Source organism: Chlorocebus sabaeus, chromosome 14 (genome assembly GCF_047675955.1).
Source record: "Chlorocebus sabaeus isolate Y175 chromosome 14, mChlSab1.0.hap1, whole genome shotgun sequence".
NCBI lineage: Eukaryota > Metazoa > Chordata > Mammalia > Primates > Cercopithecidae > Chlorocebus > Chlorocebus sabaeus.
This window is the reverse complement of record NC_132917.1, coordinates 38408622-38421125: the sequence shown is the minus strand read 5'-3', so window position 1 is coordinate 38421125 and position 12504 is coordinate 38408622. Positions and strand designations below refer to the sequence as shown.

The 12504-nt window shown below is 44.3% G+C and overlaps 1 protein-coding gene across 1 annotated transcript in view; it reads right to left on the bottom strand.

The window, feature by feature from the left end:
* GALM (galactose mutarotase) overlaps positions 1–12504 on the bottom strand; it is a 72641-nt gene that overhangs the window by 39528 nt on the left and 20609 nt on the right. The window contains exon 4 of the mRNA XM_007970893.3: positions 8172–8253. Coding sequence (XP_007969084.3) covers positions 8172–8253 — 82 coding nt within the window. The remainder of the gene's footprint in view (positions 1–8171; positions 8254–12504) is intronic.

Sequence of the window (12504 nt, the reverse complement as noted above, 5' to 3'; positions counted from 1 at the left end):
TCTGTCTAAAAAACCACCAAAACTCAAAACTGCCAACAGGAAGAAGGCAGGAGCAAAACAGGTGCTCACAGCTGCCAGATATTTGTGGGCCCTGCCCGAGGTTGAGGTCTAAATGCTGGCTCTGCATTGAAAGCATAAGGGAATTTCTTTGTCTTGCTCTTGCTCCGGCTCCCTGTTACTGCATACCATGGTATCTCTTTTCTTTCTAGGTGATAATGCCCCATCCATAAGCAGTTTACTAACAAAATGGAGGACAGGACTTCACTCCTCCCCAAACATCTACAAGGGGAAGGTCCCCTTTTACTGAGCACCATGGCCACAATTTTAACAGTTACTACAAAATAAAAGTTGCTACATTCTCATGATGATGGGTTTTCCCATCACCTGAAAAATTATTTACCGAGTGTCTGTAGCCAGCATGAAAAACACCCCTAAAGTTTAGATATGCATCAGTATTTCCCTCAAGAATAGCACACGTTAAAAGCTTTCATAAAGAGAAAACAAAAATAAGGAGTTGAAAAACATAAAAGTATAAATTAATAGCCACAAAAGGGAGAAGTTAAAGAGAGACTATGAAAACATATTTGTCTTGCAGAAAGATACAATCTGAGAAGCAACCCTGCAGGACTTGGCTGAAAGTCAACGGGTGGCTGATCAAATGAAGCGATATGAGCCGTGTAATTTGTCACATCAAGCATCTGCGACAAACTCACGCACAATCCGAGGAATGTAGGTGATCTGACAAAAGGCCTCATGTTTAAAATTTGCCCTAAGCTTCCCCAAATCCATCACAAATTTCCCTGTGTGAGCCACTTTTTCAGACACAGTTTAGCTATCTGTTCTTGTGACACTAGGTGCATTTAAAGAGTTCTTGGGGGCCGGGTGCAGTGGCTCATGCCCATAATCCCAGCACCTTGGGAGGCCAAGGCGGGTGGACCACTTGAGGTCAGAAGTTTGAGACCATCCTGGTCAATGTGGTGAAACCCCCTCTCTACTGAAAATACAAAAATTAGCTGGGCGTAGTGGCGTGTACCTGTAATTCTAGTTACTCGGGAGACTGAGGTGGGAGGATTGCTTGAACCTGGGAGGCAGAGGTTGCAGTGATCTGAGATCGTGCCACTGCACTCCAGCCTGGTTGACGGAGCAAGACTTCGTCTCAAAAAAAAAAAAAAAAAAAAAAAAAAAAAGAGTTCTTGGGGGTAGGTGCGGTGGTTCACACCTGTAATCCTAGCACTTTGGGAGGCTAAAGTGGAAGGATGGCTTGAGGCAGGGATTTTGAGACCAGCCTGGCAACACAGTGAGACATCATCTCTGCCAAAAAAGAAAAAAAAAAAAATCCATGTTGAGACACATTTATGTAAAAAAAGAAAAAATTACCTGGGCGTGGTGGTGTGCACCTGTAATCCTGGGTATTTGGAAGGCTGAGTCAGGAAGATTGCTTGAGCCCAGAAGTTTGATGCTACAGTGAGCTATGATTGTGCCACTGTGTTCCAGCCTGGGCAATGGAATGAGACCCTGTCTCAAAACAACAACAACAACAACAAAAAACTGGACACAGTGGCTCGCACCTGTGATCCCAGCACTCTGGGAGGCCAAGGCAGGTAGATCACCTGAGGTCAGGAGTTCGAGACCAGCCTGACCAACATGATGAAACCCTGACTCTACTAAAAATACAAAATTAGCCAGGTGTGGTGGCACATGCCTGTAATTCCAGCTACTTGGGAGGCCGAGGCAGGAGAATCGCTTGAATCCAGGAGGTGGAGGTTGCAGTGAGCTAAGATCGCACCACTGCACTCTAGCCTGGGCAACAAGAGCGAAACACTGTCTCAAAAGAAAAAAAAACCTCTACACTTTTTTTATTGTTACAATGACAAAAATAGAGGCTTTTCTCTCCAGGAGCTCTAAGTGAAATCAATGAGAATTCTCATGACCCTAGGAAGAGAGATTTTAAGAACATATAGGCCGGATGTGGTGGCTCACGCCTGTAATCCCAGCACTTCGTGATGCTAAGGCGGGAGGCTTTAGGTCAGGAGTTCAAGATCAGCCTGGCCAACATGATGAAACCCCATTTCTACCAAAAAAACAAAAATTGGCTGGGCGTGGTGGCATGCACACCTGTATCCCAGCCACTCAGGAGGCAGAGGCAGGAGAACCACTTGAACCTGGGAAGTGGAGGTTGCTGCAGAGAGCTGAGATCAAGCCACTGTACTCCAGCTTGGGCAACAGAGTGAGACTCCATGTCAAAAAACAAACAAACAAGCAAACAAACAAACAAAGAAAACCACAAACATATAAACCAGGATTTGGGGTGGAAAGCAGAGGACTAGGATGGTAAACAAAAGAACTGATTTACAGAGTAAAAGTCATTCATATGCAAAAAGGCCAAAGCTGTTTTAGAGAAGTTTTCTACTGTTGATTTCTGAGGGTTTCAACACAACCAAGCAGCCTTCCCAGGGAAAGCCAGGGAGAGCAAAGGGTCTAAAATGAGCTCATTATCTGGCATCTTCCCCGGATAAATGAAGTACCCACCATACGGGGCTGCTCCAGATAGCTGAACGCCACCCTGTAAGTGGTATGGCTTTTCTTTGACTATATCTGTAAACTTTCTTTCATTTTTTGAAATTTTAATATATTTATTTATTTATTTTATTTCGAGACCGGGCTGTGAGATTGGCTAATTTTTGTATTTTTCGTAGAGACGGGGTTTCACCTTGTTGCCAAGGCTGGTCTCGAACTCCTGGGCTCAAAAATCCAAACGCCTCTGCCTCCTGAAGTGCTGGGATTACAAGCATGAGCCACCACGCCTGGCCTGTTTGTAAATTTTCTACTGACGGTGATTTTTCTATCATCTTCAACAGAGATGACCAACATACATACTTAAAGAAAGTGAACTTCCAACACAACTTGGTCACAACAAGATTCTGCATATGAGAAAACCAAGAACCGGAAAGACAAGGGATCCGTCAGGAACACCACATGTTGCAACAGAACAATGACACCTGAGGTGACTTTCCTTGGACTTTCCCTTTCTTGTCAGACTAACAAGGACAGACACTTAAATTCATGCTCTTTAATTTCAAGAAAACCTCTCCCTCCTTCCCTTTTTCCTTTCCTTCCTTCCTCTTTCTCTCTCTCTCTCCCTTTCTTATATTTAATTTAAACAAACTTGGTTTCCTGTTTTCTTTGCAGAAAAGTAGAAATAAATTGAAGGGAGGAAGGAACAAGGAGGAGACAGTGAGAGGACTGGGGAGGCTCCCTGTACAAAAGGTGACAAAAGAGCTGAGGACTGACAACTGGCAAAAGTATGTTCTTTGTTTTGGCTTACTTCCCATTTCTTGACTATATGTTGCACTTGGGTATTTATATAGTTAAGAAATTAATTTTTTGTGTGTGTGTGTGTGTTTCTTTTTTTTTTGAGACGGCGTCTCACTCTGTCCCCCGGGCTGGAGTGCAGTGGCGTGATCTCGGCTCACTGCAAGCTCCGCCTCCTGGTCACGCTATTCTCAAAAAAAAAAAAAAAAAAAAAAGAAATTATTTTACTTTTCTTTCTATCCTCACTCCTTTCTGCCTCTCCCTTACCTCCCAAATCTTCTTCTTCTTCTTTTTTTTTTTTTTGAGACAGGGTCTTGCTCTTCACCCACATTGAAGTGCAGTGGCACAATCACAGCTCACTTCAGCCTTGACCTCCTGGGCTCAAGCAATCTTCTTACCTCAGCCTCCCAAATAGCTGGGACCACAGGCATGCACTGACACTCCTGGCTAACTAAAAACATTTTTTTTGTATTAATGGGGTCTCCCTATGTTGCCCAGGCTGCTCTTGAACTCCTGGGTTCAACCAATCTTTGGTCTCTCAAAGTGCTGGGATTAAAGGTGTGAGCCACTGTGTCTGGCACCGAACCTTCTTGACATCTAACCACACTGTAAGATCTGCAGAGTGCAGGTCTATTAAGAGCCTGAGTTCTAATACCAGACTACCTTGGTGTGAATCCCAGCTTTCCCCCACTTGCTAACTGGGTCATCCTCTGTAAGGTACTTTAACTCCTTGTTCTATAGTTTTGACATCTGTTAAATAAGAAAAATGAACAGAACTTACCTTACAGGTTTGTGTTATGAATTATTTATAAAGTCCTCCCTGAAATACTAGCTATTATTATCATAAATCTTTACCTTATCTCACAGATAATCAGTATCTTCTTTTTCTCAATTCAACAAAACCACAGTTGGTAGATAATGCATATTTATTTTGAGAAGTCTTAATGGAGTACGACCGGTCTAACAGGTTCTTTTCTTTCTTTCTTTCTTTCTTTTTTTTCTTTTGGAAACGGAGTCTCACTGTTTCCCAGGCTGGAGTAAAGTGGCGTGATCTTGGCTCACTGCAACCTCTGCCTCCCAGGTTCAAGCAATTCTCCTGCCTCAGCCTCCCAAGTAACTGGGATTACAGGCACCCACCACCACACCCAGCTAAGTTTTGAACTTTTAGTAGAGGCGGGGTTTCGCCATGTTGGTCAGGCTGGTCTTGAACTCCTGATCTCAAATAATTTGCCCACCTCGGCCTCCCAAATTGCTGGGATTATAGATGTTAGCCACTGTGCCCGGCCTGGTCTAATAGGTTCTTGTAGCACGTCTCAGGAAAGTGGCCTTGTGGTTCAGTCCAGCTCTGGCAGAACACGCTGAAGTTTGAGACTGGACTCAGGTACACCTGTGAATCAGCTATGTGGATCGGCCTTGAGCTCCAGGCCAGCCTGGGGCCACCCAAGGCCACCCTAGGGATCACAGTTCCACAGAGCCTGGTACAGATCTGACATGGCTGCAATCAACCTCTCCAGGCCCATCTACTCTCTGCCACTAAAATTATGCCCCAAATGCTTTGCTTCAAAAGCACAGCACTTCCCTGGGCTAGTCCTGCTGTTTCTTGCACCGCCCACGCTTGTTCATCTTTATCTGGAACACCTTTCTCCTCCTCACTCCCTGGCAAACTTCCACTTTCCCTTCCAGGTTTTATTTAACTCTCATTTCCTCTATCTGGAAGCCCCCTCAGCAGCGCCTGCCCTCTGTGCCAAGTCTCCTAGTTATGTCTATCCTGATATTTTCCAGAGTAATGGACACAATTCTGGCTGACCCTTCCCATAGACTGCCAGCTCCTGGAGAGCCCAGCAGCACTTCTGAATGATCAAATGATGGGCAAGCCTTTTGGACTTCTTTCAAAATTAAGCTCATGGGCTTTTGATCAGTGTTAAGAGTCAGATGAGGACCAGCGTGGTGGCTCACACCTGTAATCCCAGCACTCTGGGAGGCCCAGGTGGGAGGATTGCTTGAGCCTAGAGATTCAAGACCAGCCTGGGCAACATAGGGAGACCCTGTCTCTACAAAAAAGAAAAAAAAAAAAAAAAGAGAAAATCTGGGCTCCTAGAGATTTGTTCTCAGTTGAAAGGGGGCTAGACATGTGAATTCTTACATTCCTAAAGTGCAGGGTAGCAGTTCCCACCCATTTTTGGAGGAAGTTTCAAAGGAATCAGACAATAAACTTGTTTCTTAAGGACTTCTGAGAAAAGAGAAAACAATACTATAATTTCTGTTTAAGTGTCACTGGGCAAACAGGTATAACATGTAGGTCTGGCTCAAGTATGGATAGGTAGGAGAGAATTACAAATTTTTCATGAGCTCTGAAGTTGCAGCAACTTATTTACTTCAATGATAGAGTTCTAAAGCATTTGAAGAGTTGTGGAAATAGCAGTAAAATGTCGTGCTAGGAGCCTCGTAGAATTAAAGAATGCAAGAGATAGAAGTGGCCTTACAGATCAATTACTAGTTCTCAATTATGAGTTAGTGATAACATTTTCACTGGTCCACAGAAAACAGATGCATTTGGATAATCTGCTATTTATTTATTTTTTTACAGTATTGGCTCCAAGTGATACCATATATTTTTTAAAAAGCTACATAAATTCAATATAAATAGTTGTTATTCTGAGATTAAATATATTTACACTTTTATGGTACTAAAATATTCTTTCATGAAAAGATGATGATTATAAATGATAGTTTGGTCTTTTTTTTTTTAAAAAAAGAAAAAGCTGAAATATAACATATATAGTCCCAGTTAGGTTTTTTTTTGAGATGGGGTCTTGCTATGTTGTCCAGGATGGAGTGTAGCAGAGATCACGGCTCACTGTAGCCTCCAACTCCTGGGCTTGAGAGATCTTCCTGCTTCAGCCTCTTGAGTAGCTGGGACCCCAGGTGCGTGTTACCACACCTGGCTATTTTTTTTCAATTTTTTGTTGAGATGGGATCTCACTGTGTTGCACAGTCTGGTCTCGAACTCCTGGGCTCAAGTGATCCTCCCCTGCCTCAGCCTCCCAAAGTGCTGGGATTACAGGTGTGAGCCACCACACCCAGCGAACACAAATTTTATACAGTCCATTAGAGTGCATGTTAAGCCCTACTATGCTTTGCCACAATGACTTTTTACAATCAAGTAAAATAACTTGGCCTTTACAGGGCCTTTAAATGCACAAATTATGCCCTGTTGTGATTTTCATCTCATCAACTCAACCAGATAGCATGAGAAGATTTCATAAATATACACAAATAAATGTGCACTTATTTCATAACCTTCACTTATAAGCTAATTGATTCACTTTCTTCCTTATCAGTCATAAAACAGCAGCCACCACTATTTTTTCCTTGCAGTTCACAACATATAGTTCTACTGCAATAATTCTGACTCTAGGACCAGATGAGCCAGCTTACTCATGCCCTTCTACTGAGTCATGTAAATATCACAAGATGACACGTGCTACCAAGACAAACAGAAAAGCCTTTAAACTCAGCCCTGGAGCCAGGAAAATATTCAAAACTGTGATGCCAAAAATTTGACCCCATTGATCTCAATTTTTCCTTATTATTCCAATTAGTTTTGTAGTCACTCTATTTATGGGAGTTCCTAATGCCTGCTGTTAACTGAAGTTGTTGTTTGGTATGCAGGCTCACATGCTTACCTTTCTTCCTCATAAAAAGTTTGAACTAGCAGCCATAAACTCAACCCATTAAAGACAATAAAGTGGCTGGGCGCAGCAGCTCACACCTGTAATCCGGGCCCTCTGAGAGGCCGAGGCGGGCAGATTGCTTGAGTCCAGGAGTTTGAGACCAGCCTGGTCAAACCCTGTCTCTACTAAAAAATACAACGGGCATGATGGTGTATGCCTGTGGTCCTAGCTACTCAGGAGGTGGAGATGGGAGAATCACCTGAGCCTGCGGAGGTCAAGGCAGCAGTGAGCCAAGATCACGCCATTGTACTCCAGCCTGGGCAACAGAGTGAGACCCTGTCCCCTCCCCCGAACCCCCAAAAAAGCCAACTAAAACAAAAGCTGTTACCTGGTGTAAGACGAGTATCCAGTAAACTTATTTAAAATTTTTTAAAATTTCTTTTGCATTAAAAATTTTTTGTTTTGTTTTGTTTTTTGAGACGGAGTCTCTATCTGTCGCCCAGGCTGGAGTGCAGTGGTACGATCTCGATTCACTACAACCTCCTGCCGGGTTCACTCCATTTTCCTGCCAAGTAGCTGGGACTACAGGCGCCTGCCACAACACCCGGCTAATTTTTTGTGTTTTTGGTAGAGACAGGGTTTCACCATGTTAGCCAGGATGGTCTCAATCGCCTGATCTCGTGATCTGCCCACCTCGGCCTCCCAAAGTGCTGGGATTACAGGCGTGAGCCACTGCACCCGGCCAAAAAAACATTTTTTTAATCTTAAAAAAAAATAAGACAGGGTCTCACCATGTTGCTCAGGCTGGTCTCTAACTCCTGGCCTCAAGTTATCCAACCGCTTTGGCCTCCCAAAGTGCTGGGATTACAGGTATGAGCCACCATGCCCAGCCCCAGTAAGGTATTATCTTACTCACCATTTTTTAAAAATTTTTAAAATTTTGAAATCATTTTAGACTTACAGAAAAGTGGTAAAAATACTACATCTCTGTCCCAGCTTTCCCTCATGCTAAGACTACATAAACACAGTACACATATCAAAACTAAGAAATTACCACTGGAATAATTCTATTAACTAAACTACAGACTTTATAAAGATTTCACCACTTTCTCCACTAATGTCTTTCTTGGCCTCAAGAGCCAATCCAAGATCCCACATAACACAAAAAAGGTTAAATTCACCAACCTATAGGAATCAGGGTTTCATCCACAGGCAAGTAAGTATCCGCTTCTATGGTGACTTCATGGTCATATATATTCGGGGAACCCTGGGAGGAAAAGATAGGGGAAAGGTTTTCTGCTTAGTCTTATTTCATATACCCACTTTTTAACTTCTCTTGCAAAAATGTTTTCAGGCATTGACAAAAACTTTTAAAATCTTGTTTGGCTGATGGTAATGATTGAATATAATCATTTAAGTGTAGGTAGATAAAGCCTCAAAATAGCAACAGATAAATTTGGAAGAAACTTTCAAGTGTGCACGCATTTTCTTTTCTAAATAGAATATGAAGGTGAAAAATCAGAGACCACACTGGTTTGAAAGCCTTTTGGACTTTGGCTTATTAGTGTAGGTGTTTCTTCTACTCTTCTCACACACCAGGCAACCAGAAGAGCAAGGGCTGGTAACCAGAAACACATCCTGAGAGGTCAGGGGACTGCTCCAGGCTCACTCCTGGGGGTGCACCTGGCACTCCCCTCTAGCCCAGTTTCCACACAGAGACCCCACTCTCTGCTCCATGACAGAAGCCCAGGTGTCAGAACTGTGGTCCCTGCTTTTGAGAATTTGCCCACCTCCTCCATGAAGATGCAGTCTGCCCTTTTCGGGGGAGTCAAAGGCTGGTGCAAGAAGTACTGGTCAGTGTCAGAAGGCCTGGGTTCTAGTTCCAGCTCTTCCTGAGCGGTCCTAGGGAATTTATTTAACCTCATAGACTCTCATTTCCTTTGGTTTAAAACTGGGCTAATGGGGCCAGGCGCGGTGGCTCATGCCTGTAATCCCAGCACTTTGGGAGGCCGAGGTGGGCTGATCACCTGAGGTCAGGAGATGGAGACCAGCCTGACCAAAAAGAAGAAACCCCGTCTCTACTAAAAATACAAAGTTAGCCAGGCATGGTGGCGCATGCCTGTAATCTCAGATATGCCGGAGGCTGAGGCAGGAGAATTACTTGAACCCAGGAGGTGGAGGTTGGGTGAGCCAAGATCACACCATTGCACTCCGGCCTGGGCAACAAGAGCAAAACTTCATCTCAAAAAATAAATAAACAAACAAGCAAATAAATAAACAAACAAAATAAAATAAATTTGGGCTACTGATGCCTCTACCTTTTCCAGGGTCGTTGTGAACAACAGTTTAGAAAAGGTGCATTGTGCTGTTTGTAAATCGGCAAATAGCTTTAATACATGCATGTTTCTAATACACATGCTTATTTTATATTTTTATTTATTTATTATATAAAATAATTATTTTATATTATATTGTTATTATTTAATAGCAACATATTTTAAAGCTTCACACCAGAAGATGCAGAAGGGAAACCAAGTGAGGGCTTTTGCTTAGTGAATGCTCAAAGATAAGCTAAACTAGTGATTCTCAACTGGGGATCATTTTGCCCCTCAGGGGAAATTTGACATTTGACTTTTTTTTTTTTGAGACCGAATTTTGCTCTTGTTGCCAAGGCTGGAATGCAATGGTGCAATCTCAGCTCACTGCAACCTCCACCTCTCGGATTCAAGTGATTCTCCTGCCTCAGCCTCCCTAGTAGCTGGAATTACAGGCATGCACCACCACGCCCAGCTAATTTTGTATTTTTAGTAGAGACGGGGTTTCTCCATGTTAGTCAGGCTGGTCTCGAACTCCCGACCTCAGGTGATCTGCCCACCTCGGCCTCCCAAAGTGCTGGGATTATAGGTGTGAGCCACCACGCCCAGTAGACTTTTTTTTTTTTTTTTGAGACAGAGTCTCGCTCTGTCACCCAGGCCTGAGTGCAGTAGTGCAATCTTGGCTCACTGCAGTCTCTGCCTCCCAGGTTCACGCGATTCTCCTGCCTCAGCCTCCTGAGCAGCTGGGATTACAAGCGTGCACCACCACACTCGGCTAATTTTTGTATTTTTAGTAGAGATGGGGTTTCACCATATTGGCCAGGCTGGTCTTGAAATCCTGACCTCAGGTGATCCACCCACCTCAGCCTCCCAAAGTGCTGGGATTATAGGTATGAGGCACTGTGCCTGGCCAACTCGTTTTTTTGAGACAGGGTTAGGACAGGTTAGCTGGAAACAGATTCTATGGTCTGAAAGACTGGCCCACACAATCAAACTGAGTCATTCTGAGAAGAAAGGTCAAGATTTGAGAGACCATGAGAATGCATGTCTAACCATGACAGAAACTGGTTTAATTACACTACTAGTAGGCTCTTTTTCTGAAAAACTACGATTCTCTTTTTTTTTTCTGAGGCAGAGTCTTACAGTCACCCAGGCTGGAGTGCAATGGTGCAATCTTGGGTCACTGCAACCTCCACCTCCAGGGTTCAAGCAATTCTCCTGCCTTAGCCTCCTAAGTAGCTGGGATTACAGGCGCCCACCACCATGCCAGGCTAAGTTTTGTATTTTTAGGAGAGATGGGGTTTCACCATGTTAGCCAGGCTGGTCTCAAACTCCTGACCTCAAGTAATCTGCCTGCCATGGCTTCCCAAAGTGCTGGGATTACAGACTTGAGCCACCGCGCCTGGCCAGAAGAACCATGATGCTCTTGTATTCTCCCAGTGGGTGCACGCTGGGCAGGGGTATGAGTGGGTGGGGGACAAGGCCAGGGCAGAGACCTCTCCTCTGCACTTCCTACAGCTTGTTTGGTCCCTGCTCTGAGTTGGGGCGGCAGGTCCAAGATGGGAGAGGGTCTGCACCCCTGCCTAGAGCAGGTCTAGACTAGAGGGGATGTCTCTTCTGTGCGGCTCTCTCTCCTGCCATCCTCTTATGCCCCAGGTGGTGCCAGCACCTGAAGATGCCCCTGGGACTGTTGGAGAGGAGCTGAGGGAAGAGAATGTGGGACTACTGTACTTTCCTGGCCCTATTTGTTCACTACTCAGCTCAACACGGAGGGCTTTGGGTCAGCCAAGACAAGGGGTGCGAAGGTTGGGTTCAAGGCCTTGGTGGCACTAAACCGGGAGCTGCAGCCCACGTACAGAACTGAAGCGTGTTAGAAAAGGAGAACCCAGATAGACCGAAGCGTCTCCATACTTCCTGTGCACAAACAAGCCTAGAGGAACACGGTCTAATGTCATCCAATGAGGACGCCTGCAGGAGGCAAAGCCATTCTCCAGACTCCTGGCCTAGCATTAATTCAGGTCTTCCCTCTGTTTCCTTCCTGTTTCTTTCGTGCCTTGTTACTTCCACACAACATAACACTCCTGGGATCATCCATGTTATATTCCTTTGTACTGTTGAGTAGTATTTCATTGTATGAATGTATCACAGTTTGTTTATCCATTCTCCTGTTGATAGACTTTTGGGTTGTTTCCAGTGTTTTACTATTATAAATAAAGCTGCTTAGAAATTTCCATTTTCTGTTTTTTTGGTTTTTTTAGCACTAGAGAAATGAATCAACATGAAAATCACACACCAAATAAACTGATGAATCTAAGATTTAGGAAGAAACCTAGGAGGAGAAGGAAAAGAACATTCAGCAGGCACCTACCTTCTTAAGGGTCACCAAACGGTAGCAACATTCCTTCATTAAAGAGATGCATGCTTCGTGGCTGGGCGCGGTGGCTCACGCCTGTAATCCCAGAACTTTGGGAGGCCGAGATGCGCGGATCACTTCAGGCCAGGAGTTCAAGACCAGTCTGACCAACATGGTGAAACCTCATCTCTGCTAAAAATACAAAAAATTAGCCAGGCGTGGTGCACACGCCTGTAATCCCAGCTACTCCAGAGGCTGAGGCGGGAGAATCGCTGGAACCTGGGAGGTGGAGGTGGCAGTGAGCCAAGATTGCACCACTGCACTCTAGCCTGGGAGACAGTGAGACTCTGTCTCAAAAAAAAAAAAAAAGATGCATGCTTCTTTTTATGACTCTTCTAGGCTGGAAAAATGCAATGATCTACTCTGGTGGAATATTACTGTTGGAATCATTTCCTTTCAAGATTGATGAAAACTTGGCAAGAAATGCTGATTCACAAACAGACCTTGAGGCCCATCTCTGGGTTCAGTATTTGTTTTGCTTAACTTTGCTTGGCTGCTACCCATTTGTAACATTCACCATGTATAGAGCCCATTATGATTTGCAGGGGACTTTAAAGACATTGTGCAATGTCACTACCACAGCCTTAACTCAGCTCTCATCACTCCTAGCAGGAGGGTACAGACACTGCGGGTTACTACCTACAAGCCATGGCAATTCTTTTACCAGCAACTCTGTGCCCCCAGGGAGAAACCAGGTTTGTTGATTTATCCTATGCTAGACCAGATATTCAGATATTCAGGGAAGGGGACTCCCCTCTCCATTCCCAGAGGGTGAATTTTGACTGGTCTA